At 54.2% G+C, this 25,891-nt stretch overlaps 11 protein-coding genes across 11 annotated transcripts; 7 read left to right on the top strand and 4 right to left on the bottom strand.

Annotated features, from left to right (window-relative positions):
* Positions 1–152: 152 nt before the first annotated feature.
* CDEST_01688 (uncharacterized protein) lies at positions 153–2,828 on the top strand (the record flags this gene model as incomplete). The annotated part of the gene is made up of 7 exons (XM_062917847.1): positions 153–203; positions 275–303; positions 399–509; positions 572–999; positions 1,077–1,804; positions 1,863–2,092; positions 2,183–2,828. The coding sequence occupies 7 exons, from the start codon at positions 153–155 to the stop codon at positions 2,826–2,828; spliced, it is 2,223 nt and encodes a 740-aa protein (XP_062773898.1).
* A 1,384-nt stretch (positions 2,829–4,212) lies between these two features.
* Positions 4,213–4,834, top strand: CDEST_01687 (uncharacterized protein; the record flags this gene model as incomplete). Its single annotated transcript, XM_062917846.1, has 2 exons — positions 4,213–4,610; positions 4,672–4,834. 2 exons carry the CDS (start codon positions 4,213–4,215, stop codon positions 4,832–4,834), a joined length of 561 nt encoding a protein of 186 aa, XP_062773897.1.
* A 1,976-nt stretch (positions 4,835–6,810) lies between these two features.
* Positions 6,811–7,545, top strand: CDEST_01686 (uncharacterized protein; the record flags this gene model as incomplete). Its single annotated transcript, XM_062917845.1, has 2 exons — positions 6,811–6,886; positions 6,935–7,545. The coding sequence occupies 2 exons, from the start codon at positions 6,811–6,813 to the stop codon at positions 7,543–7,545; spliced, it is 687 nt and encodes a 228-aa protein (XP_062773896.1).
* Positions 7,546–8,096: 551 nt separating this feature from the next.
* Positions 8,097–9,450, bottom strand: CDEST_01685 (uncharacterized protein; the record flags this gene model as incomplete). The annotated part of the gene is made up of 4 exons (XM_062917844.1): positions 8,097–8,539; positions 8,610–8,795; positions 8,867–9,314; positions 9,397–9,450. 4 exons carry the CDS (start codon positions 9,448–9,450, stop codon positions 8,097–8,099), a joined length of 1,131 nt encoding a protein of 376 aa, XP_062773895.1.
* A 1,133-nt stretch (positions 9,451–10,583) lies between these two features.
* Positions 10,584–12,340, top strand: CDEST_01684 (Putative FAD-binding domain, PCMH-type, FAD-binding, type PCMH, subdomain 1; the record flags this gene model as incomplete). Its single annotated transcript, XM_062917843.1, has 3 exons — positions 10,584–10,682; positions 10,801–11,157; positions 11,234–12,340. 3 exons carry the CDS (start codon positions 10,584–10,586, stop codon positions 12,338–12,340), a joined length of 1,563 nt encoding a protein of 520 aa, XP_062773894.1.
* A 614-nt stretch (positions 12,341–12,954) lies between these two features.
* On the top strand, positions 12,955–15,217 carry CDEST_01683 (Putative major facilitator, sugar transporter, major facilitator superfamily). The gene is made up of 4 exons (XM_062917842.1): positions 12,955–13,380; positions 13,454–13,861; positions 13,946–14,344; positions 14,461–15,217. The coding sequence occupies exons 1-4, from the start codon at positions 13,170–13,172 to the stop codon at positions 15,096–15,098; spliced, it is 1,656 nt and encodes a 551-aa protein (XP_062773893.1). The 5' UTR covers positions 12,955–13,169; the 3' UTR covers positions 15,099–15,217.
* Positions 15,218–16,252: 1,035 nt separating this feature from the next.
* CDEST_01682 (uncharacterized protein) lies at positions 16,253–16,591 on the bottom strand (the record flags this gene model as incomplete). The annotated part of the gene is made up of 1 exon (XM_062917841.1): positions 16,253–16,591. One exon carries the CDS (start codon positions 16,589–16,591, stop codon positions 16,253–16,255), a length of 339 nt encoding a protein of 112 aa, XP_062773892.1.
* Positions 16,592–17,080: 489 nt separating this feature from the next.
* CDEST_01681 (Putative flavin monooxygenase, FAD/NAD(P)-binding domain superfamily) lies at positions 17,081–18,751 on the bottom strand (the record flags this gene model as incomplete). The annotated part of the gene is made up of 4 exons (XM_062917840.1): positions 17,081–17,452; positions 17,519–17,893; positions 17,961–18,549; positions 18,615–18,751. 4 exons carry the CDS (start codon positions 18,749–18,751, stop codon positions 17,081–17,083), a joined length of 1,473 nt encoding a protein of 490 aa, XP_062773891.1.
* Positions 18,752–19,503: 752 nt separating this feature from the next.
* CDEST_01680 (Putative major facilitator, sugar transporter, major facilitator superfamily) lies at positions 19,504–21,496 on the bottom strand (the record flags this gene model as incomplete). Its single annotated transcript, XM_062917839.1, has 4 exons — positions 21,183–21,496; positions 20,260–21,088; positions 19,955–20,201; positions 19,504–19,884 (listed from the first exon to the last, which is right to left on the bottom strand). The coding sequence occupies exons 1-4, from the start codon at positions 21,250–21,252 to the stop codon at positions 19,504–19,506; spliced, it is 1,527 nt and encodes a 508-aa protein (XP_062773890.1). The 5' UTR covers positions 21,253–21,496.
* A 275-nt stretch (positions 21,497–21,771) lies between these two features.
* CDEST_01679 (uncharacterized protein) lies at positions 21,772–23,837 on the top strand (the record flags this gene model as incomplete). Its single annotated transcript, XM_062917838.1, has 3 exons — positions 21,772–21,816; positions 21,888–23,423; positions 23,507–23,837. The coding sequence occupies 3 exons, from the start codon at positions 21,772–21,774 to the stop codon at positions 23,672–23,674; spliced, it is 1,749 nt and encodes a 582-aa protein (XP_062773889.1). The 3' UTR covers positions 23,675–23,837.
* A 4-nt stretch (positions 23,838–23,841) lies between these two features.
* Positions 23,842–25,680, top strand: CDEST_01678 (Putative glycoside hydrolase, family 43, concanavalin A-like lectin/glucanase domain superfamily). Its single transcript, XM_062917837.1, has 2 exons — positions 23,842–24,146; positions 24,211–25,680. Exons 1-2 carry the CDS (start codon positions 23,981–23,983, stop codon positions 25,644–25,646), a joined length of 1,602 nt encoding a protein of 533 aa, XP_062773888.1. The 5' UTR covers positions 23,842–23,980; the 3' UTR covers positions 25,647–25,680.
* Positions 25,681–25,891: the final 211 nt, after the last annotated feature.

The raw sequence follows: 25,891 nt of genomic DNA, 5'->3' as shown, positions 1-25,891 counted from the left end.
CCCTCGGTCCATCTGCATCAAACGTCATCAATCCATCCACACAGCATTGCATCTCGGGGATCTTCAGGGTAACAGCATATCCTGGCAATCGATCGCAACGTCCCTTGCGAGTTGAGTTCGACATCCCGAAGAAACCAGTCTGCTGTGCCAGGATGGACCCCAATGGCGCAATGGCGCCAGCAGCTACCCTAGCTCGCTTCGCAGTAAGTTGCGACAGTGGCGTGGCGTGGGGTGGTGATTGCTGCAGATTGAGCTCACTCAGTTGACAATTCAGTGTGATTATTGCAGACAAAAGAAGTTCCGGTAAGTTCCGGTAACCGATTCTCCCAACACAGTCGAAAAATAGATGCGCCGATGAAACTGATCGTCCTGGACAAGCTGACGCAGCATCATGGCAGCTGCTCGAGAGAGCTTCCCAAGTGCGGTGCTTGCAAACCATGGCCTGGCAAATGCGATTACTCTCGTGATAAGCCAAAATCCACATCTGCCCCAGCCCAGACTGGTATTGGGTAGGCAGGCTTACCTGGCCATGCATATGTACATTCGTCGAATTCCAAGCTGACGAACGTAGGCCAAAGTCTACAAGCTCGACGACCTCTTCTCCCATCGAACAGCGGCTGCAAAACATCGAGGTCGCCCTTCAGAAACTGACCGAAACTGTAGAGAAGGCTCTAGGTGTCGCAATCCCGAGGCAAACACCTGAAAGCACCGAGCATGCCTGCGGTAGAGCTCAAACCAGTGATCGTTACGCAGAGAAGGAGGAGCAGGCGCCTGGGTTGTTCATCGGACCCTCTAATTCGTTCTCGTTCCTAAAAGAAGCTTCGGACAGCGTTAGGGCGGCCACAAGATCCTCCACGCCTCTCTCTCACCCAAACGCCCAGTCTGAGCTGCAGTTTCTGTCGACTTCATTGACTACAGCAACCACCAACACGGAGAATGTTGGTGATATGACACGGTTTTACATCCCCTCCAAAGCAGCAGGCTATCGTATCATCGGGGGTGAGTCTGTCTTTATGTCATCCGCCACTCTTTCAAGGGTTGCTGCACCACTACTAACACTACGCCCAATCCGCTAGACTTCCTTGAGCATGCGGCGACCGGTGAGCCATTATTCAGGACTCCGTCGGATAATCTTTTAAAGGAAATCATCTTCAACCCGGATCAGGTCACCCACAAAGCCTGGGTCATCTACGTGAACTACATCATGCTCGCACAAGTTTCTACCGAGAAGGCCGATCCTGGCAACCAGGCAGAGAAATTTCGGCGTAACGTGCGAATCGCACTGAACGACAGTAGTATCTTCCTCGAGCCAAGGGAAATCAATGTGCAGGCTCTCACTCTACTCGCCTTTCACGGCGAAGACTACGCCTCTCCAAACCTCTCTTGGATGTTGGTTGGACACGCCTGCCGGCAAGCCGAGGCACTTGGCTTACACGCATCGACGCATCCTGACCCTGAGTCTCGTCAACGAAGTCTGTTCATCTTTTGGCTCTTGTTCATAGTGGATAAGTCGTGCTCGCTCGCGTTCGGGCGGTCCCAATTTCTCCCAGTGAGCCTTTACCAAGACGTTCCACTGCCGGACTTCAGCCATATGCTCAAGTTCCAGCCACACACGGACGCCCATTTCACAGACTCGCAAACAGTATCCAAACCATCTGATTTTGGGGCCCATTTCTTCACGAAAGGCGTAGAGCTGGCCAAGATTACGGGTCTGATCATCGACTTGCTGTCTCCTGGCCCATCTGCTGTCTCAAGACAGGAGATCAGGACACAGCTTGAACAGTGGTATGAAGCGACAATGAAGGTGCGTAATAGGCTAATGAGCTCTGAATTAACCACGTTTTGACATAAAAGTTTCCCAGATCCTGAACGAGACTGTAGAGACTGAAAGACATTTTCTTGAGGCTTCCCAGCGGAAAGAGATGTATCTGGGCCTCAACAGCTTGCGGTTCCAGTACCTCCACATCGTCGTTATCCTTTTGAAAGGCGATAAGTCATCGGGGCATCTGAGATTGGAGGCTGCTAGAGAAGCTTTGTTTCTGCTTCCCTCGGTGGTTTCGAATTGGTCATCCGTCTACAACGGAGTTATTTGGTACGTCCAACTGCCGCATAATTTGACTTCCCAAGTCAGCCAGAGCCGACAAGCTTCACGTCTTACTGATACAAAATCTCCTCCAAAAAGGCACCTTCTATACTACCCTTTTATCTCTTTCTTTGTAGTTTTCGAGAACCTCGTCCACAATCACCATCGGCAGTCGTCTATCGCAATCGATCAAGACCTGAAGCTGCTGTCAACGACGGTGTCGTACTTCGAGAGCATGCGAGCTCAGATGCGTCTTCTTGCCACACTTTGCAGTCGTCTAGAGCGCGTTGCAGCGGTATTTCTTCAGCTTGCAAAAAACCAAATATTTCAGCAAACTCCGTGCTCCAAGAACGATGGGATTGGCAATCCGTCGACTGTAGAGCACCCTTTCTGTAGCACGTCAACGGTATTCACCCGTCTCGGGGACGGCAATGGAGTTACAGATACCCACATGGGAAAAGAGGATCCCATCAACAAGAACCAGTCTGAGGCCGGACCTGTCTTCTGGGATGACGCCGAGTTTGAAAACTTCCTCAGTTGGCTTCCGGCTGACACGTTCGCTACTGGCCCTTTCACAGGGAGAGGGCATAGCGATGCCGCCCCGCTCGACGCAACTGCTTCCGCTGCGGAGGTTCCATCACTCGAGGGCTCGCGAGGTCGGAAAAGAACGTTTGATGCCACTTTTGACTGGTTTTCGTGGGACGCCTTCTACTCGGATACGGATCCTGGTCAGATAGTGCCTTGATCAGTAGTCAGACTTAAGGTGAAACTGAAACTGCGTTTGCGCACCTGTCTTCTCAGTGCTCGTAATTACTTGAATAATAGATTCTGTGCCTCCAAATTTGCATGGAGTCTAGCTTATAATGGTCTCAATCCCTTTTCTCAGTGTATTGGATACGTCTTTGATACTCTCATATCCGCGGAGGTCATTACGTCTTGAGCATGGCGTAGTAGCCTCAGAGGCGGTCATTAGTCACCGTGCGGGTTGGCGTTCGACGTGGGCCAAGAGAAAATAGGTGCAAGGATCGTCGTGAATGTTGGGGTGGGAGATCACCAAGACTTGAGCCAAGTGGAATGAATGCTTCTCGATCAATCTCAGTCACACTCGGCTACTCTGGCATTGACTTTCGTCCGGTTTGGCCTACAGCCTAGTCTTTCCGAATCTCATCATAGGACCAGAGTGATTATCAAGTACCATTCTTTCCCAGCTCTTCGGAGGAAGGCTTTTACTTCTCGCCCAGAAATCTAGAATTCTTCGTCGAAATACATGGGTAGACCGACATGCCCAACTACGCTGCTACAAACTCTTGCTGTCCGTCGCCTTCTTTGAATGAGAAAAGCATCAAGCTAGGTTTCGCCTTTTGGAATGATAATAGAATGCGTGTGCGGAATCTCTTAAAAAAAATTAGGATTTTTTTGACTTCACATCGCGACCGCGTTCCACCTTTTGACTGCCGCTATGGTGCGCAACTGTTAGTTTGCTGAGCTTACTTCTGTACTGGGAGATCCGAATCTGCGGTACCTAGCTCCGGGCGCATGGTGGGTCAATGGCCGAGCCACTAAAGGGGATGATTAACAAGAATATCCAGTTTCCAAGACAAGAAATGGCGAATAGCTGTATCATAAGGCATCCGTCTAGCGCCTTGTCAGCCTGACCGCCACCCTTGGCTCACGCTGCCTCTCCGCCACAGGCAGCAACAGTCATGAGTCCCGGGCGAGGTCTGGGGGGGTTTGTGTGGCGTTGGCTGTAGGGGATAGGCGCCAAGCGAAGCAGAAAGGGCTAAGGATCTGCACCTGGTTCGGGGCAGTGCCAGACATAGATGCACAACAGTGCAGCTGGGCATTGTTAGTGTGACCTCCAGAGGCTGTGATGAGATGGGCTTGACGTCGTAGTGAAGAGGCTGTGGGCGCTGAGCTGGCATCTGAACTCCCAAGACCAGAAAGCAACACGTTCAAGATGTACGATCATCCACGCCGCGATTATTTTGTACTTAACAAGGCCAGCTTCTCGACTTTACGGTCTTATTCGTCTTCAACAGTGAGAGAGTCAACCAAACCAAGTTACCAAAGGAAAGCTTCGTCTCTAGAACCACCACCGCCAACACCACAACCCGGCCACAAACCTCAGAATGACACAGTCTTATGTTATCGGCGACAGCTCGCCGTTCCTCAAGCGCGTTCTGATCCCGTTCTGGGTCATTCGCGTTGCGGTCATGGTCTTCGAAGTCATCTTGTACGCCGCCGCCGTCGCCTACACTGCGGCCAATAGGGACAACCTGGATCACATCGACATTGACGAGCGAACGGCAGGTGCTCTTATCGCCATTCTCGTCGTCATTCTCCTCATCATCGCAGGCTGCCTCATCCTAGACATCGTCTGCATCGTCAAGCGATCGCGGCGCACTCTCAGCCCTCGTTTCTTCCTTGTCGCAAATGTCATCCAGACAACAGTCTGGCTGGTCTTGTTCATCTTGACCATGTTCGGCGTCAGCAGCCCAATTGCGCTTGTCATCGCCATCGTCGTTTTGTAAGTCGACTCCAATAGCTCAGGTTATCAGGCGTTCCGAGACTAATTGCTTTTTTACCAGTGCTTCTTTTATTGGCCTCCTCATCTATTCCAGTGTCATCTACCACAAGTTTCGCAAGGGTACTTTGGGTGGAAACATTGCGACCAGCACGAACCCTAGCACTCCTCCGAAGCCATACGACACAAGTTATGGGCATGAGGAGACGGATAGCCGGCAGGTGTAGTCATATCCAAGGCAGGGCGTCAACTACTTGGAAGGGCCAGATAAGAGACTTGAAACGATTTGTGAGAAGGACTGACTGGTACCAACGATAGTTCAGAAAGACGGGTTGGTGGAAAAATCTCCTGCAGTTGTGAGAAATATACCCTGGGTGCCATGCGCTCAAATTGAAATAGATTCTTCTTCATGTACAGAGTATAGCATTTACTATCTTCTTAAGTGCCGTGTTGTCGGGAGACCTGTGAGCCTGTCCCGGGCACTTCACGCTCGATGAACATCCTGAACACATGTCAGATAACCAGTTCAAAATTTCCAATGCCGTACGTCAGAGCTGGCTCACTGCATCATGTTAAATATCTTAAATAACAGCCCCATGAAGAAAGAGAAGCTGCCTACGTTAGTAAAATGAGACCTGGGCTTGTATTGCTCTAACATTGCTCGAATCCAATCCAGGTATAATCAAGCTTTCATCCGAACCACGCTGGATTTGATGGAAGTCTCGAAACCCGCAGCGGGTTCGTCCCATCACACAAGGGGGAGTGAAGTTTTCAATGCTCCCATTTGGTATTGAACTTAATGATTGTAGATGGGCCTTTGGATCTCCGGGCCTTCTCTTGGCGAAGCAGGAGCGCCGTTCCGCTTCCGCTTCTTTTCTTCTCGGCGGTTCGGTCGAGGGTGTCAACCTGCTTGGCGTGCTAAGCTGGGATTTCATCCAGCTGTTATTCTGTGCAGCTTTCGATAGGTCAGTCAAGGCCCCCTTGCGCATTCTCGGGATTGCAGTCCAACGGACAACCCCAAAAATACCCTCACTGGATACCAGTATATTGTGAACGACATGTTTCGTCAGCTGCAGTGATGCTGCTGCCAGAGGCCGAACATGATCATTTATCCAATTTCAACCCCGGCTGGATGAAGCGGACGCGCACACAGAATCGCCTGTTGTCTCTATCCATTCGTCCTTGGATTCGGAGCGCTTACACAGACGGCCGAATCGGCGACCAGTCCAACGAATCTCTTGTGTCGATGGCCCCTCGTTGGGTCAACTGCGAGGCAGAATGGGTGGTTTGCGCCCCCCTACGGCGTGGTTCAGGGTAGGGAATTATGGGAATCCTGCTATTTTGAGCCGAGTGTATGTAGAGAGTGTCGTAGGCAACCTTTCATCCAGAAGCGTGATCATGTTTGTGAGACCTCATGTATAAATTGAGCGACTCGCCCTAACCTGTCGTGATACTTCCATTTCCACAGCCTTGTTCTCTTGTCCTTTTTCTTACCCACTACTATAGATAAGTCCTATTTACGTTGTCTTAAGAGACCAATTGGAAACTTTGCACCGTACGAGACGCAAAATGTCCCATTTCATCCATCAAGAACCCGTCCCCCAAGCTCTCTTCCAGAGGTATAGAGCTCACAACTTCGAATACGCTGTTTGTGGCGTGTTGCAAAATCTCGTCGTCTTGGGATTCCCCATCCGAGATGGCTTCGACAACACTTTCGAGCAGCCCCCCGATGCAGGTGGAACTCGGATGGATGTTCTCACACTCGATCTCAGACAACCCCATAACGACAGAAAAAATTGGGGCCTTAGACTAACTACTAGATAGATGGTAATAATTGCCCTGCAAGTCTGCAACAAGCAACAAGATGCGAGTTTCAGCACCATGGTATAAACATATGGCTCTAGTTTGGGAAGGCTGATTGTCTATAACACGAGCAGGAGGACAGAGCTAGGCGCTCAAGATAGAAGAAAAGAGTTGCCCTCGAGATCATGGGGAATTTACGCACAAGTCAACTCAGTGTCACCCTTTCTTATTCGCTTGCCTTACCTTGATAATCCAGCAAGGCGCCAATGATTGGAACGCTGTGACGCGTGTTGTTGCACTGCACTAACAATTAGGCTAACCGCCTACTTATAAGCTTGCAGTACCCCACTCTCTCGCGCTGACCCTGTCCATTTTTCATGCAGACTTGTACTTGTTCGCAATGGCTGACGTTTGCGTCACCCAGCAGTGTGGGTTATGTTGCTTCAAGCTCTACAACGGCGAGGATATTATAGCTTGTGAGTTGAGGTGATCCCAAGCATTAGCATTCTAACAACAGGAAACAGTCGGGAGTGATGGTCGGCTTTCCACGCCCTTTCAGAATGGCCCAGCCTTTGTGGTTAATGAATCCGACGCCTACATACAATGCGTTGGAGCCTGTTTGCATTCGGGAGGGCAAGCAGTGGGCTGTCATGCTGAATGCGTCAACCAGGTGCCTGCACGGCGACTGTCTGCTGTTCTCAAGGTGTGGACATACAACTATGAACCCGCGAGGTCGGAAACCAATAGGCGGATCACATGGCTGCATCAAACCTTCTCTTCTCTGCTGAGAAGCGATGTCTTCGGCAAGAAGATGCCCACATTGCCCCCGGAGCTGCTTTCTCAAATCACGGCATACTGTTACAGTAGTTTTGCAATCGAGTACACCATGGCGCGGCTTGCCCTGGGCTGTACTAAAGCCAACGCACGCACAACTGTTATCAGCATGTCCCAACGAATCTGGGCCCACTTCACAACGTTTGAAGGCGTCGATTACATAGCACCCCTGAACAACGCGGCAGACCATCTTCACGCTGAGATCATCTTCGAACCCGACCCTGTCCGCTCTGTGAAGACTGTCTACATCGCTGAGATCGCTACTGTACCCTGTGTGGTTTTGGGAAGAACGGCTTCATAGTCACACAGTAGTAGGATTCGACGGTTTTCTCATCTGTCTCATTTCACGCTAAAGGCCCGGTCCTCGAATATTCAAGTTCGTCTAGCCAATTACTGTTTCTTTGAAGCTGACAAATCTGGCTTCAGTAAATGCAATTTGCCAAGCCACAGCGCAGGTGAACGAAGGCTTGACTCGGCGACAAGGCGCGTTCGTCATTGACTAGGAAAGCGAGGAGTTGCGAGCAATAAGCTCTCAACCTTATTTTTCAAGGTTCACGGCAAGCAGTTCCTGAGTCGAATAGGATCCATCGGCAATGTTCTCGGTGCCGTCAAATAAACCAATGAAATCAACAGATGCGAAGAAAAATAGACACTCGTGGATCCATGATCGCCCCTAAACTGCGTTTAAATTGATCGACCAACGGGGACTGAGCTGGTCATGAAACACGGGTTGGAAATTTAAGAATGGCAAACGTGCATTAGATAGACACCTTTGGTTATCATCACATCTTAAGCTTAGTTTGCTGGTTTGAGGCATCTCGCTCGCTCCTAAACATTTTGAATAGAAGTTGCTTAGTCGTTCCTACTAGCTGGTTTTCCAGGATGACCGATGGGGCCCATTTCGATTGCGGCGGCCACAGTCCCCGGCCCCTTTGACCCGACAAGCACTCCTCCGTCTTGCCCTGTCTCCGGCCTTGGTTCGTGCTTGACGGTCACTTCGGTCGTCCAAGTGATACCGCCCCCGCTAGCTGGATCCGGAGAGCGGGCGAGGATGCTACTGTCGCTCGCGGCGTCCTGGTCTATAGGCTCCGCCCTCGCGGCCGTGATTGTGCTCCGGTTGTAGAACCTCCCGCTGGTGTCCCCTGTCTTGACGTACGCGCCCGCCCCCGGAGACGATTCGCTACGCTTCCGAACACTGCGGACGAAGCCGCGCAGGACCGGTATGGACGCGGAGATGATGGTGACGTTCGGCTCGGCCATGGACCAGATCCAGTATATTGCTTGATTGTATAGGTCTGTGAAAGTCAGTAGACTGCGATAGCGGAACGACGAGAACTTTCATCAAGCCTGCATCGTGGCACTTACAATCTGGAGATCGGACGTCGATCAGCTCACGTCCATGCACCGCCTTCATGATGCCCGTGACGCCTGCCAAAACTCCCATGCTCAGAGCAACAGCGATACTGATTCTTTCAGATCTCTTCATTTGTAAATTGAATATCATTCTCCATGGTAGAAGGGCGAGGATTAAATCGCAAGTGGCCGAGTACACTGTGGAGGAACAATGTGAGCAATTCCCTGGCAATAACATGGTGCAGGTGGACATCGGTAGAAGAGCTTACAAGCACTGAAGATGGTGAATGTCACGGATTGATCCAGTCGCCAGCACCTGTCACCTCCAATGTGCGCCTGGTCCGGCGCGCCGCAAATCGCCTGCCACGTCGCGATGATGTGAACCGCGAATTGCAGGTTCATCGTGATGATGAGTCCCCAGATGAGCTTCGCTTCCCACCCTCCGGGCATCAGCCGCACCAGCGTGATTCCGAACGAAGTCTTTGTCAGCCCAAGCGCGACAGACTGGAGGTTGTGATGCGTTCGCGCCAGGGTGATCTTTGTCAGGTTGCCTCGGAGCAAGAAGATGCTCATGAGCCAGGAGGCGTTGGCCGAGGCGAGCATCAGGAACACCCATCCCGCGATCAGGACCCAGTCGTCGGCCTTGAGGCCTACACCGGTATTGCGAACTCTGCTGTATACTCTGAGCCCTAGAAAGACACTCGCCACAAAGAACATCTACAAGAGGCCGTCCGTTGTCAGGTCTTCTTCGTAGTCGTGTTTGCCTATCTGGTGCTGTACGGGGTTGTATATAGCTTACCGTCCACGTCGTGGAATGCACAAGCACCGACAGATTGCTGGCCGTCCACGCCATAATGCAGGTGGGTTGGTGGATATCTGGCGCCCCTCCAGATCATCACGAGTCCACCCAAGATCTCCGCAATGTTGATGAGGATTTTCCTCTCGCGAATCTGGGGAGGGCGGACAGTTCTGGACCACGAGGGGTGTTAAGTAGGTACGGACGTTCTTTTCTCGAGCGGCGCAGGCCATCGAGCAAACCCGACTTTGCTCCCTGCCGGCGACTTGCACAAGGGGTCCTTTCGGGGCGGGGCAGGGGGACTTTGAGTCAGATTGCTTGAGCAAATCCACAACAGTTTTCTTGGACAAGGCGAGGACATGAATCGTATCTGGGGCTCGAGCGGAATTATATCATGTTATTCGTCTGCACGCTGACTAACATACAAACCGTATAGGCTCAAACTAAGGTGCATGACATTGGAAGCTCGCATACATGTGTGAAGAAAAGCTTAGTTGAAAATACGCCAAAAACACAATACTAACGTTATGCCTAGCACTGAACATATTAGAAGGTCTCCCTGGAGCACACGCTCGAAAAGTTCGCCGTCCAAGGTGCGGATAGTGCTGGATGTCCTCCCCGACTTGGCATATATAGCGGAGCCTTGCAGTCAGCTGGTTGCATACAAGCGATATTATACACCCTGTCATAGTTGCGAAACCACCAGGGCTTGTGGGTGCAGTGCCGCGTCGGCGTCTGGGATGAAGAACGCGGGATATAGTGTAGTGTGCTTAGGTCACGCGTGGGTTGGATCTCCGACACGAAACCGAGCGAGCCCGGCCAGAGGGGATGGCCAGAAGTCCTCTTTTGTAGCTATCCCCGGGCCAAGCCATTTACATAATCGCGCAACTGGTTCCTTCGTGGCCACTAGAAACCTGGAATCAATACTATGCTCCTCCACAACTCACAAGGGTGTTGTCTGGAGCCCCAAGTTATCGTGATAGTTGACTAGGGAGTTTGGGCCCCCCCTGGCTGCTCCGATATAATGCAATGTGGAAACAAGAAGATTGATGTCAAGAGCTGAGTCGAGTAAATAAAGGGCAATATCCTGCTTCTTGAGCTCGCCCAGCGATTTGGGTATTGATCCGCGCACTCCTCTCGTTCCCCCCCCCTGTGTGTGCTGTTCAAGTCAGTCTTTAAATCAATCTGCAATGGTTCTCGGGCGATACCTTGGCGCAGTTGCGTCTCTGGGGCTTTCTGTCCAGGTGTTGGCTTATGGTCTGAATACTACCTCTACAGGTTTCAAAGGCGTGAGTTGTCTATCGACTGGGGCATTTTCTGCCCTCCCTGGAACGTCGCTTTTTCTTTTTTCTCCTTTGTTTCAAAAATCCAATCAGATGTATCCGGGACCAATTCGAGGCCCTGCAGTGCGACGCCCTTCTCAATGCCGGACTCGGAGATGTTTTGGTCTTCCCCACGGACCTCGCCTACACTGAGAGCACCTCGACGTACTACTCTTCTGAGAACCGCCGCCTGCGTCCCTACTGCATCGTCCAGCCCCGTTCTTCGGTCCAAGTGTCCGATGCCGTAAAGGCCCTCAGTGGGCTGAGTGGTGCTGGCAACTGGGATGTCGCGGTCCGTTCCGGGGGCCATAGCGACTACGACAACAACGCCGTGAATAGGGGCGTCACGATCGATCTGACCTTCTTCAACTCCACCGATCTCGTCAAGAGCAACTGCTTGAACGGAAGCGCTACTTGGGTCGGCAAAAGCACATTGACCAAGGTCCGTCTTTTCAGCCGCTCTTCATCTACTGCTCATACCCACTCTCCCAAGAGAACCACACTCTGACACCCTGAAGAATGTTGCGCAGATCCGGCCCGGCGCCCGCTGGGGTGATGTTATGACTACGCTCGAACCATACAACTTGGGAGTTACCGGAGGTCGCTCTGGCCATGTTGGCGTCGGTGGCTTGCTCGTCTCTGGCGGGGCCTCGTACCACACTCAGCTATATGGGCTTTCGTGCGACAACGTCGTCGGCTACGAGGTTGTGCTTGCCGACGGCTCCATCGTCGAGGCCAACATTAAGGAGAACCCGGACCTGTTCAAAGCCCTCAAGGGTGGCGGTAGCAACTTGGGCATCGTCACTCGCTTCGACCTGCGCACCTTCACCGTGCCCCCCGAGGGTGCCTACGGCGGTCTTGTTTTTGCTTCATGGAGGGACTTGGACGTGATGATCGGCCAGTTCGTCAGCTACGCCAGTTCCATCGGCACTGGTAGCCCCGATCACGAGTTCCTCGTCTACCGTTCCGACTACGGCAACCTCGCCGTCATGGCCATGTCTGTCAGCACCGATGGCAATGAGACTTCGTCAACGTTCGCCGCTTTCGACACCATCGCCCTGACAATAGATAGGAGGGTGAAGCAACCGCTGAGCAAGATCGCCGCCACCATCGCCGACACCGGCGGCTCCCACTACATCCCCTTTACTCTTTCCCTCCAAGCCACCAAAGAGGTCATGAACAAGGCCGCCGACATCTTTGTGGCCCTGACACGGGAGTTCGATGATTCCGGTATTCCCGTCTCCGTCAACTTCGTGTTCCAACCTCTCCCCAAGAGTCCTGCCGCGGTCACCCCCGGCGGCAACATTCTCGGCTTCGACAAGAACCTGCCTGCTGATTCGATCCTGTTTGAAGCCAGAGGCACCCTAGCTGCTGTTGACGCCGGATACGGCGGCATTGTTCAGAGCAAGATGGGCCAGGCGATCGAGGAGCTGAGGGCGTACTCTGCTTCCCTGGAGGGCCACTCGACCTACATCTACATGAACTACGCCAACCCCGAGCAAGATGTCTTAGGATCGTACGGTGCTGAGAACGTCGAGTTCCTTAAGAAGACTGCGGCCAAGTATGATCCGACAGGGTTCTTCCAGGATCGTGTGCCTGGTGGATGGAAAGTGAGCCGAGTTTGACTTGTGGTGGAGGATTGGTTCGTATGAGAAGCAAGCGACTAGATATCAATTGCATCACAGACTTAATACACAGACTTGATACCTGGTTCCCTCTCAGCTCACACTTACACCAGCCAATGACCCGAGTCGGCATCAGTCCAAGTGTCACTTGAGAGACAACATCACCGTGGAGCGGACTTCGCCTCCTGTGATTGGAAGTTGGCAGCGACCATCCAAGGCCGAGGCCGACATGCGGGGTGGGAGTGACGTTGGTTGTGTTGTCTCTGTTTTCCCATTGTGTTACTGCCGGATGATGCACGACAGAAACCCCCCACTTTCGGATAAATAGCTGCGGCCAATTGAAGTCAGGCGGTTCGGTTGTGGTGTTGTGTTTGTTTAGTAAACCAGACGACATGCATCGGGCTATAGTCAGCCGACGTCTGCGTGGCCAGACTCAATGCCTTGGCGTGGGATTCGTCCAACGCGGCATTTTGTATCTCCAGCTTGGCAGGCCTTAAATTCCCGTGTTTCTGCGCAAACCAACCCGATTCTCTCGAGTTCCCCATGGGGTGCATGCGGGGACTCTGGTGATGGCGGAGATACATTCCAGGGTTGCCTCACTCCGGGGCCTCTGGTTGGTTTCCTCTCTTCTCCCTGATGTGACCTTTCTGGAGGAGATCCCGTCAAGACCGTCTTGGGTCTTGGCGGCGTTGGGGACTTTATTGCCAGACTCCTGTTTATATAAAGATTGCGGGGGGAAGAACCGCGCTGTTCCAGTGCAACAACGCCGCCACACTCATCGCACACATCAGGTACAACTTCTGGAAGGGAACCCAACGGCCTTCCCATCATGGAGAAGCGCACCTCGGCCACGGAGTATCACATTGAGGCGTCGACCTCCGCCCTCGACAACGACCACGTCGACAAGCTGACCAACCGCAATGCAAAACAGGTCAACGTCCAGTCGGTTGCGTTGGCCGACGCCATCGCCAAGGACCAGCCCAACTACAAGTCGCCGAGCCAGTTCAAGCTGTATGCCATGATGGCACTCTGCGTGCTGAGTATGTGTGCCAAGAGACCTACCTACCCTACTCCTGAACAAAGAGCCAGACTAACCATCCAAATCACTCACAGACGGTGTCATGAACGGCTACGACGGATCGGTCATGAGTGCCATCAACGCCATGGACCCTTTCCAGGACCGCTTCAAGATCGGCATGACTGGCGAGCTGAACGGCGCAGTTTTCTCCATCTACACCGTCGGCAACATCGTGGGGAGTTTGGCCTGCGGCTACGTCATGGATCGATGGGGTCGTCGAACTTGCATGTTCTCCGGCGCCACTTCTATCATCCTGGGCTCCATCCTCCAGGCTAGCAGCTATCAGCTGCCCCAGTTCTTCGTCGGCCGCTTCATCGTCGGCGCCGGAACCCCTATGTGCGCCACTTCGGCGCCTGTATTTCTTGTTGAGATGGCCTACCCTACTTGGAGAGGTCTAGCTGGTGGGCTCTACAATGTTCTGGGTTGGTACATTGGTGCGAACCGTAAGTCCATATTTCTCTCTCAGCGTGGTTTTGTCCAATGTAACAACACCCCAATATGCATCTGATGACTGACCTCTGTTCCAGTCGCTGCATGGACCTGCTACGGCACCAACTTCATCCCCAACGACTGGGCATGGCGCATCCCGTACATCGTACAGCTCACACCTGCCACGATCGTCGTTTCTGCAGTCTGGTTTCTCCCGGAGAGCCCGCGCTGGCTCTGGGCCCAGGGCCAGAGAGAGAGGGCGACTGCCATTCTGACAAAGTACCACGGCAACGGCGACCCCAATTCGGCTCTCGTCAAGCTCGAGATTGACGAGATTCAGGAGTCCTTGGCGGCTGAGCTTGAGTTGAAGAACGGCAATTGGAACTACAAGTCCCTCGTCGATAACAGGCCCAATCTGTACCGCATGTGGCTCATCATGCTCGTGGCCGTGATGGCCATGTTCATCGGTGGCAGCGTCATCTCTTATTACTTGCCAGGTATTCTCCCTTTACCTTTCCATTCCAGTAGCACCATTTCTTTCATGTGTTCACGTTGAGAGAAAAATTTCAGCAAATCAAATTTCTACTTGGGCAATTTGGCTAACTCTTAATAGTCATGGTGGAGGGTGTGGGAGTCACGGACTCCAGCCGCCAGCTGCTCATCAACGGGCTGAACACAGTCACATCTTTCATCGCCGGCATTTTCGGCTCATTTTTCGTCGACAAGGTTGGCCGTCGTCCACTGTTTCTATGGGGCACCCTACTCACCGGTCTGGTGTACATCCCCATCAACGTGCTGGCCGCGAGGGCGGAGGAATTCGACAAGAATGGAGGCTCCATCCCCACAGCACAGTCGTACGCCTTCATCGCCATGATCTTCACGTACGGAATCTTCTGGTCCTTCTGTTGGACTCCCCTTCAAGCTCTGTACCCGGCCGAGATTCTCAACAACGTCATCCGCGCCAAGGGCATGGGCGCCAAGGGCTTCATCTCAGGCGTCGCCAGTTTCATCAACACTTACGGTACTTCGGTGGCTCTCAAGCATATTGGCTGGAAGACCTACACGATATTTTTGATTCTTCACTTTATCCACCTCGGCCTGATGTACATGTATTGTGTCGAGACGAAGGAGCGCACCTTGGAAGAGCTTGAGGAGATCTTCAACGACCCTAAGCCGGTGAAGAGGAGTTTGCAAAGAACTCGGGTGATTATTGACGATGGTTTGGGTGTCAAGGTCAAGGATGATGCCTAAGACAGAAGGTTTTCGGTCTCGTACCTTCTATGCGGCTCCGTCTTGAACACATACACATCTGAATCTTGGTTTGATCTCCCAACAGCTCAGTTCCCTATATACATTTGCAGATGGATTACAATACCTGTTGAATTCATGAAATTTCCAACAGTCTGAGGTCTAGCGCACTTTTCATTGCTGTCGTAAGATTTTTCAGCTTCAAGCAAAACAAGTTGCCCACTACAGCAATAATTGCATCCTCGTCCTCCTCCACAGCAGCACTAACTGCAACCCTCATCGGACCTTAGAGAGAACATTACACTCCCGGAATCCAAATACAGGCTGTTTTTCAGCAGACCTGGATGAGGCTTCGGGGCTTTAGGTTATTGAGAGTGAATGCGAACCATCAATACGGATCCTGCTGACACCAGGGGATCCTGCGGAGAGGATACATGGGCCCAAGTGAATGGAAGTACAACGCTATCCTCTTCTCATGGTTCAATGGTTGTCTAGTAACAAGTCCTGGCACCCAGTAAAAAGGCGATGGTCTGTTGCCTTCCACTAAATTACTCATAAAGAATGTACGGCATCTCCGGGGAACCCTGCTTGACTGGACTTAGATTGGGAAGCATTGAAAAAGTTTCTGGTTTGAATTTAGAGTACAACAGTGCCCAAGTCGTCTTTGGTGCAGTCCAATCTATCAGATGAGATGAAAACATTATCAAGCACTGATTAACATCCACACACAGTCAGGTACAAATATTAGGGTGGCTTTGCCGTGCAAGGAATCCTGCTCAAGATCAAGACCAAGTTTTCAACATAGATCTGCTAGACTGGCCTTGGATAGCCCTAAGCAAAGAACTCTTGAATAACGCGTCACGCGCTGTGGTGCAAACAAGAGCATTGACAGTCGTATTGGAGTACCAAACTTACTCACCTTGGCTTCACTCTCAAAGAAAACTCTTTATGGCAACTCAGCGTCTCTGATGCTAGCTAGATTAATCAAGTGCCTTTCATTCTCAAGCTTTTGCATTCAACAGAAATAAATCAGCACAGCCTACTTTCTGCATTTTTTCAAAACAAAATTAAGAAACGCTCCAAGCCTTTTTCAAAACTCATAAAAAGGTAAGACATACTCTTCCAAGTAACTTGTCTTCTGCCTCTAACTTCGTCGACTAGAACTCCGCCAGCTTCAATTTACTGCCGCAATGTGCCACGACGTGTTCTATACGTACGACTGCGGCCACCGCATCGGCCCTGCCGCCGTCATCCGCTGCGAGAAGTGCAAAGAGTCTGGATTCGACTGTTAGAGCCGCTCGACCAGCGAGGACGAGAAGCTGCCCGGCGGCGCGGGCTGGTGCTCTACTTGCAGCAACGATCTCGCCAAGGGCAAGCCCGTTTCCGCGGCGACCGCGACCAAGCAGGGCAGCGGCGAGGTCCCAAAGGGCTTTTGGAAGAAGGCCGCGCAGGCTTCGGCCCTGCTTCTGACGCGGTCCCTCGGCGTCGTGCGTCATCCTTAGTGCGCGACTCGGCTAGGCGTGTCGGAATCGAATCAGTGAATATGGCGCGTCTCTGAACGGGCTTTTCTGGCAATTTGGGGAAGCGAACCACGATGACATCACCACAAGCGTAAAGAAATAGAGCAGAGGTCTTGGGGAGGGCTTGAGGGGTGGGTGGGTGAGCTGAGGAGAGATACAAGTTGGCGACGATGGCGGCCACAAGTTGAAAAATTGAGAAGGTTGTTTGAGTAGGATTCGATAGGCGGTAAACAAGATTTTGGGTCTTGCAGCGCAAATTACACTCTACAGAGAATCAAGAAGGAGGAAAGACTACGCATAGTCGTAGCTTTTCGGAATTTCCTTCCCAGTCCAATCAGTTACAGCTGAACAGACAATCCAGCCTCACCGGCACAACCAGAGCAAGGTCTCGTTCGCATACAGAATGAACCAGGGAGTTTGTTTCTTTCTGTGATATTAACTCGACAAAATACGCAACCTGGGGGTTCAAAGCCTTGGTCTGATGACTTGACTCTCAATCTCCGCCTCGGCCCTCTTTTTGGACTTCTCCCATGATTTCGTCTTTGCTGTGCCCATCGCCGCCCAGATATCCAACAAGCCATCGTCGAACGGCGGCAACACACGACCCGTCGTGCCCGGGGCCGGGTCGCCGGCGATCGCCCTGAAGTGCTCAAAGACCTCCTTCCAATGGGGCGCGATGGTGTAGTAATCCTTGCCGCCGCCGAACTCGGCCACGCGCTTTCGTTCCCACTCCTTCTGCTCCTCCTTCGACGGCAGCGGGTTGCCTCTGCCGGCAAGGAGCCGGGCAACTGCGACGGCTTGCCATTCAAAGAGGCGGAACGTGAAGCCCCCTCCACACTGCGTAGGTCTCTGTCAGCATTGCTCGCCCAAGTCCTCTTAAGGTGGGGCGGCCTGTTCACTCACCATGCCCAAGAAGGCGAGCGTGGGGTCCTCAATGTCCCACGTGTGGTAGTAAACACCAGGCAAACGACGGTTGGCTTGCGAGACACGCTCCTGGACCTTTGGAAGAAAGGGGAAGCTGAAGGTGTAGCCGGTCCCCAAGATGACGTGATCCACATCTCGGACCACGGTGCCGTCGGCAAAGGTGATGGCGCCTGATTTGGGGCAAAAGTTGACGATCTGCTTCTGGATTGAAATATGCGGGTGCGTGAAGGGCGCCCAGCCAAAGTGAGGGATAGGGTCTCCTCGAAGGGAGGCGTACACCGGATGCTGCGCGACGGGGAGGACCTCGTGCAAGAGCTCATGCGACGACACCGAGCCGCCGACAACGATGACCTTCTGTTGTGAATAGGGGCATCAGCAAATCTCTCAGATCATGAGCCGAGTTGAGTCGGCGTTTGCCTACCTTGCCCTTGTACTTGTCAGCTCCGCGGAAGTGCTTGCTATGCACGATCCGGCCGGGGAACCGCTGGTCATACTCCACAATGCCCTTGATGTTGGGAATCCAAGGGATGTTGTAATGCCCCGTGGCCACGACAAGCGCGTCGAACCTCTCCTGCCACCACTGGTTGTTTCCGGGTAGCTCCTTTCTCAGCGTCAGCACCCACTCATCGCCCTGCTTCTCGGCGCGCTCGACAGTCGTGCTCAGCTCGAGCAGCTTCTCGTGCCCGTTGCGGACGAAGATGTTCTCGACCCAGTCCCGGATCACGGCCCGGCCGCGGAAGGGGGAGTCGTCGCCGTACTTTTCCCGGATGCGGTCCGTCAGGGTGTCCGGAAAAGGTTCCGTGGTGAAGCTCATGATCTCCGGCGTGATGTTGGTGTGGAGGTGCTCATGCTGGGCTGTATCCGAGAACCGGATCTGGTGGCTGTTGACGGCTTCTGACTTGGGGGTCTGGGCTGGAAGCTGGGAGGGGATGGGAACGGGAGCATCGGCCTTTCCGTCAAGCACGGCTCTCAATGAGGGTATACTGGCGGGCAAATGCGGTGTGTAGATCCTAGAGAAGTGTTAAGACGGGAGTTCCTGACCAGTAGAAAGTTTGTTTGTCTTGTAGTAGCTTACCAGGTTCCGCCCGGCACTGCTCGTCGATCAAAGACTCGGACGGTGTCAAAAGCTTGTTCCTTAACCAGTGCATCAGTTGCAATAGCGCCCGAAGGGCCGGCGCCGATAACGGCCACTCTACGGATCTTGGCTGTCATTGTCATCTGAATGTATAGGTTGGCTGTCTGAGAATTGGCAACTGAGTGTTGAGAGTTGGGGTAAGAGACGATGTGCGGACTTAATATCCGGTACTATGATCCAGATGTTGATGCCCTCAACTGACCAACGCTGCGTGGGGAGGGATATATGAAAAATGATTGACGGCTATTACCGTCCGTTTCTCCAGATCATAATCGTCTTGGACCGAATTTATCGACTCCTTCGGTCGGCCGCTTGGATGGCGCCACAAGGAGTAGTATTGCGTCTTCCTCTGACACGAGCACGCAAGCCGACCTGCTGTGGGTCGACTGCTGCAGACTTGACCGCACCAGGAACCAGGAACAAATCACCATCAGTTGGTTCGAAGGGGGACACCGCATCGGAGGCACATCGGCTGCATGTTCAAGATGTCCATTCACGGGCGAGCGAACCTCCACCGTCCGGCCAGGGTCTCTCGGCGTATCGACCGCATCGCACCCTTCGGCACCGATGTCGCCATTCCCCGGTGGATCTTCCCGAGGGCCCGGCGTGAGATGGCGTGCGCGCTGTCACAGTAGGTGGGTGGTGAGGAGCGTTAGAAATGGCTCACTTGCGACTGGTTCTCCAGCGTTGAAATTCTGGGACTGTTATGCAACTCGAGTTTATGTTTATCTAGCCATTCTTTACCTTATTTTCCAGGGGCCAAGGGTTGTTAACCTCGAGAGAACAAGCAATGGCAGAGACACTAAGAATTTACGCCGTGCTCTATACTTCACTCCTTCAGAACAACCGCAATCTTCTCGCCGTCATCGCCGGCGACGGTCTCGATCTCGCAATGGTACTCCTTGAACTTCCGTGCCGGGACGCCTTTCTGGAACATGTTCTCCAGCTCCAGGTAGCTGCGGCCCTTCATCTCGGGGAAGCAGAAGTACAGGTAGACGGCGCACAGCAGCGCCGGGCCGAAGAACACAAAGGCCACCTTGCCTCCGAGGTTGGCGTTGCCTGGATTGATGAGGATGGGCACGAGCTGCGTGACGACGCAGGCGGCGGACGTGTTGCTCATGACGTTAATGGAGTACGTTTTCTGGCGCAGGCGTGCCGAGGCCGTCTCGCCGCCCACGGCGTATCCAACAGCGCCGACGGAGAGTTGGAACTGCAAGGGGTTGCATGAGCATTCAACAAGTGTTCTGTTACAGGTTCCTTGGAGGCGCAGGTTTACTCACAATGAAGCCCCAGAGAGCCATGAATGCCACCATGGCGGTGACCGCCATCTTGTTGTCTTGGATAACACCCAAGCCGCCAATGAGGAGCAGCAGAGCGGTCATGACGACGGTTCCCCAAACGATGAGAGGCCGACGGCCGCAGCGCTCGACGAGAAACCATGAGCAGATGTTGCCGAATAGCTGGATGCTGTAGCATACTTGGGCGATTCCGATGGGGTTGCCGACTCCAGCAATAGTGAAGAAATAGCTGTGCCGGGTTAGCGAAGGCTGCTCTCATCTAAATCAACGACTTGGTATTTTCTCACGCGAGGTATCCGGCCACAAAGTTCGCCCCGACAAATTGTTGCGTCAGATAGACCATGCAGACGATTATCGTCCTCCGCAGATTGGTCCCCTTGAAGCATTCCAGGTACGAGGCGCCTCCTTGGCTCAGCTGCTTTTCCTTCTCGAGCGTGGCTTCCATGATCGCCAGCGATTCCTCCACGTTGTGCTTGGGACCGTTGAACTTCCTCAGCGACCTCCCGGCGTCTTCTCTTCTTCCCTTCATGAGGAGCCAGGAAGGCGACTCGGGCAGGAGGATCCCCCCGAGGACCAGCATCAAGAAAGGAGGGACCAGCTGGACGAGCACCGGGATCCTCCAGCCCCAGTCGCTCCTGATCATCGAGCCCCCATATCCGACAAGGGCGCACGACCACTGCCCGATGACGATCATGGTGTTGATAAGAATGAGGCAGACGCCGCGGAGACGATCCGGCGCGATCTCGGCGACGTAGACCGGCCCCAGAGAGTGTCCGAGCCCGTAGCCGACGGTGCTGATGAGCTTGCCGCCGAAGAGCATCATGACGGAGGTCGCGAACCCCTGGACGAAGATGCCGCCGATGCATAGTACGCAGCCGAGGATGACGACCTTGCGGCGTCCGATGATGTCGGAGATGAAGCCGGTGCCGTACGCGGCGAGGAATATGCCAATGGTCGTGGAGGCGTTGAGGACTTGTTGGTTGTGCGTCGAGATCTCCCTGACGCCCGAGGCGGTGGTCGTCCCGAAGCGGTCGAGGAAGGCGGGGATGGCGAGGATGTTGCCGACGAGAGAGAGCTCATAGCCGAAATTGATGGGGAGGATAAAAATTAGGAGGCCTGACAGATCATGGTGATCAATCAAGTCAGTTATCTCTCGGTGATGGAGGAGGTGAGAGCAGTTGAGGGAGTGGAGTGGGAGGGCGTCACTAACACCATGACAGAACCCTTTTGTTTCTGTAGAGCTCGGCAAAGCCTGGAGGCTTGTCTTCCGGCTGGGACATGGCGACTAGTCGACTCTTTTGATCTGAGCTTTTTCGTTTCTTGAAGTGGCGTCTGGAAAAGATGGACGGAATGACACGGCCGGGTGTGCAGCCCTTGGAGAGAGTTGGAGAAGGGGCTGCTGAGTTGCTGGAGTTGCTAGAGATGCTGAAGTTGCTCGTGTTGTCCAAGCTGAGCAACTGTAACCTGTTCAAAGGAGCACTCGACTACATCAGGATATTTGCATGTTCTTATACAAGCTCTTGGCTGGATCCCCTTCTCAAAGCCGAACTCTACCCCATGCTCCCGAAGTAGTTGACATCAAGACCACACGTTTCCCCGTGGGTTCCCCCACAACTCGATGTTACACCCCGCAAACTCCACCAAACTGGACACGGTCATTGGGTAGAGAGGATGATTCGCCGCGGCGGATTATTCGTCTTGTCCAGTCCCCGCTAGGTCGGGGTTGAGGGCCAACTCTACCCTCTTCACTCCTCGTCAAACTCGGCGATTCGGAGAATAGCTCATTTGGTACAGAAAGAATGACGAAACGAGCGTGCGACGGGTGCAGACGGCGAAAAGTCAAGGTAGAAAGGAATCATCTGACTCGGGTCCATTCTTCCTGGATTGTTGGGCTGACCACCGTGACAACTCCCAGTGCGATGCCAAAAGCCCTCAGTGTTCCAACTGCTTCATGTCCACCCTGACATGCGAGTTTACAGTTGCGCCAAAGAAGAGAGGCCCTCCGTTCCGGGCACGGCGAGGTGCTCACAAGAGGACTTCTCAGAGCGGTAGCAACGATGAACTGCCACTGCACAATAATACCGCGATGCCGCTTCTCGGCACTCCAGACGGAGGGGGCTCTGCGTCTATATCTACAACTGCATCTCTCCCGGCTGTTTCCCCCGGCAACAATGTCTCTGTAGGTGGAGAAACAGCCCCGGACTTCTATGGCAAACCCCCATTCCGCGTGGCCATAGACGACCTCCTCTCAGCTCTCGGCATGGCGCTTCCATACGTACCCCTAGAGGACGTCATCTCGACGTGCATCGACCTCTTTATGCAGTGGGAGTTTCCGTCGATCCCCGTTGTCTGCGAGCCACTCCTTCGACGGTCGATCCACGTCGTCGTCCCGGTTCTCCGAGACGAGACCCCGGGCCGCCCCATCTCAGACATGATCCCGACCCTGCGCGCCTTCGCCCTGCTGACGGCCCTCTGCGCCGTCGTCTCGGCCGTCTTGCCGCCCGAGATCTTCCCATCCGGCGTCGCGCTGTCGATGCCGTTTCTGAGGACCTCGCGCGAGGCCCTCCGGCTCTACCAGGACTTGGACATCGAGCAGCCGGATTCGAGCTCCATCATCATCCGCTACTTCCACTCCAACGCGCTACACGCCCTGGGCAAGACGCGCGTGTCGTTTCACGCCATGGGCGAGGCCCTCCGGCTTGTCCAGGAGATGCGCCTGTACGACGAGTCTTCCTTCCAAGGGCTCGAGTGGCCAGAGAACCATCTCAGGAGGAACACCTTCTGGCATCTGTACATCGGCGACAAGTCCGCCTCGATACTGAACCAGGTCCCGATCACGCTGCACCAGATCTGCCTGGACACGCCCATCACGACCCACTTCGACGAGAGCCAGGCATGCGGGCTCATGCAGCCCGAGGGGCCGGACACCGTCGTCTTCGAGGGCCAGCTGCGCCTGTGTTTCCACCTCTGCTTCCGCCTGTGGTACACGGCCTCCGAGATGCTCCTCGACCTCAACCTGCTCTCACGGCTACAGGGCAGCAGCAGAAGACGCGCGATAACCCTGTCCTCGACAGCGGCCGAGCCGGATGACGTGCCATCGAGCCTGAGAACCAGCACGATGCAGTCATACTTGGACTTCACCAGCATCCTACAGAGCTGCCCGGCCTGGCTCCGCGATCCAGGGGCAGCGGTTCCCGACGGCGTGGGCGAGACGACGGCGCGGTTCCGCACGCGGGCCATCTCCGTCCAGAAGGCGAACCTCTTCATCACCTTCCACGCGCTCCGGCTCGTCCTGCTCAGTCGCTTCTCCGAGCGCGGCTTCGCCGACGTCCTGGGCCTCACGGGCGACCCGGTCATGCTCGCGATGCGAAAGGTCGAGATCGCGGGCGACCTCCTCGACGCCGTGTCGGACATGCCCTTCGAGGCTCTGCAGGCCAACGGGGAACCTTGTGTGAGTTCGCTGGACCAAGGACTGCCCATCCTTTGATGGGGGGGTTAGAGCAACACGACTGATCTCGGGTTTTGTGCGTCCAGGTTGAGAAATTACGACAAGTCGGCGTGGCGCTACTCGAGATTATCCACAACGTAAGCAGCGAGGTTATTTCCGCCCGCGCTCGATCGCTCTTTGGCACATTGCTGGATGTTCTGGCCCGGCTAAATTCGAAGGTCTCGGACGAGCTGAGCAACGACTGCGAGTCATGAGATCTGCGTTTACCCCATTCGTGAGTAAGATGCTTGTTTTGCCGGTGACCTCCACCTCCTCTACATCCTGTACGTGATTCGGTCTTGGGACAGGGCTTCAATCCTCCGCGGCGAATTATGCTGGGAGGCCTGTCACTGGGTATGTACACGTGCAAAGTGCGGAGGGGCATCATTCTTGGATATCCCACCAGAATAGCGGAGATGAGATGGCGATATATGACCTGTGTTCCCGTTGACAGTCCATTCACCTAGCCCAAACTCATCAGTACCCAATATCACGGCGTATCCCACGTGTGACACATCAATATGGTAGTAAAACAGGTCTACCACAACCCCATCATCCCTGGTTTCGCGCCGGACCCGTCAGTCGTGCTGGTTGACGGCGTCTTCTTTCTCGTCACGTCCTCGTTCCACGTCTTCCCGGGCCTGCCAATCTATGCCTCGAATGATCTGCAAAAATGGAAACACATCGGTAAGTGTGCTTCGTTCTCGAGTCCTGGTGTCGGAAACCCCAAAACCACTGACCCGGAAAAAAGGAAACGCCATCAACCGCAAGGAGCAGCTGAGCCTCGAGCATGCGACCACGGCCGTGATGCCCCTGGACACGGGGAACATCATGGTCGCGAGCGCCGGCCTCTTCGCGCCGACGATCCGCCACCACGACGGCACGTTCTACATCGTCTGCACGAACACGGCTCATGAAGGGGGCTCCTTCGCCACGAACAACTTCTATATCAGCACGACCGACATCTGGTCCGGGAAGTGGTCCGACCCGATCTACTTCCCCTTCAACGGCATTGACCCTAGCCTGTTCTTCGACGACAACGGCCGCGTCTACGTCCAGGGCTGCTGGGCCATCAGCCGCTTGGAGCAGCCGAGCTGCACCATCAAGCAGTTCGAGATCGACATCGAGACCGGCGAGCCCCTTTCCGAGACCCGGGAGATATGGGGCGGGCACGCGCGATACGACACCGAGGGCCCTCACATCTACAAGCGCGGGGGCTACTACTACCTCCTAGTCGCCGAGGGCGGCACCTTTGAGCATCACCTCCTGAGCATCGGTCGCTCGAGGGACATCTGGGGGCCCTACGAGTCGTGTGCGGCGAACCCGATCATGACGGCGGACAGCAAGCCGGACGAGTACGTCCAGAACGTCGGCCACGGCGAGCTCTTCCAGGACCAAGGGGGTGCGTGGTGGGCGGCCGTCCTGGGTGTGCGCAACGAAGACGGCCATCAGCCTCTCGGCCGGGAGACCTTCTTGACGGCGGTGGACTGGCCGGAAAGCGGGTGGCCGACGATTGCGCAGCCCAAGATAGAATTCTGTCGTTCCTCCGGCGTCACGGCGCCGGGCGATGTCATAACGATCCCCGGATCGCCGGCGGGCGTCGATCATGTGTACATCCGGAATCCCGAGCTCGATAACTACGACCTGAGAGGCGAAGGAGACGCCAGACTATACGTTCTCCGCGCTGCCCAGAGCAACCTGTCTTCTCCGTCCGGCACCTCGACGTTCATCGGCAAGCGACAGAGACACATCGAGGCTAGTGCATCGGTCGTTCTGGACCTTTCGAGCGATACCGCAGGCAAGCCCGTGGTGGCTGGTCTGGCGCTGTACAAGGACGCCCTCAGACACGTGTCTCTGTCTTATGATTTCACATCGTCGAGGCTCGCGTTCGAGGTGGTGACGACGTCCAAAGACAAGTCGCACATAATTTCGTATCCCGTGACACCATCTTCGCAGACTCTGAGCCTGCGTACCCAGACGACTGCGGCGGAATACAAGTTCTCGTACCGGGAGGAGGGCGGGCAATGGACCGTGGCCGGGACGGTGCGCGTTCCTGACCTAGTCGAGAGAGAGATGACTGGCCCGGTCTTTGGGCTCTACGCGCACGCTTTGGAGGATGGAGGCGTCGGGCAAGGGGTGGTGTTCAGGAACTTTACGGTGAATGGAGGGACTGGCTGGTCTTGTTGATTAGAACTTAGAACAGGGGCGGTACAATGACAACACAGCAAAGTGTCATTTCTCACATGCTCTCAACGTTGAAAAGACTTCGCGATTGGATCATCAACAGAGAGAACGATCCTTCAAGCCTTTTTTTTCCCCTTCTTGATTCCGACATTGCCGAGAAAGTTGATGACTGGTATATCAAGCCGAGGTTCGTCTGAAGCCACTGACGTACGCAAGACCTTCAACCCCTCTCGAAACCAATAATCCCA

This window comes from Colletotrichum destructivum, chromosome 1, assembly GCF_034447905.1.
Source record: "Colletotrichum destructivum chromosome 1, complete sequence".
In the NCBI taxonomy this organism is placed as follows: Eukaryota; Fungi; Ascomycota; class Sordariomycetes; order Glomerellales; family Glomerellaceae; genus Colletotrichum; species Colletotrichum destructivum.
This window is presented reverse-complemented; position numbering and strand designations above follow the sequence as displayed.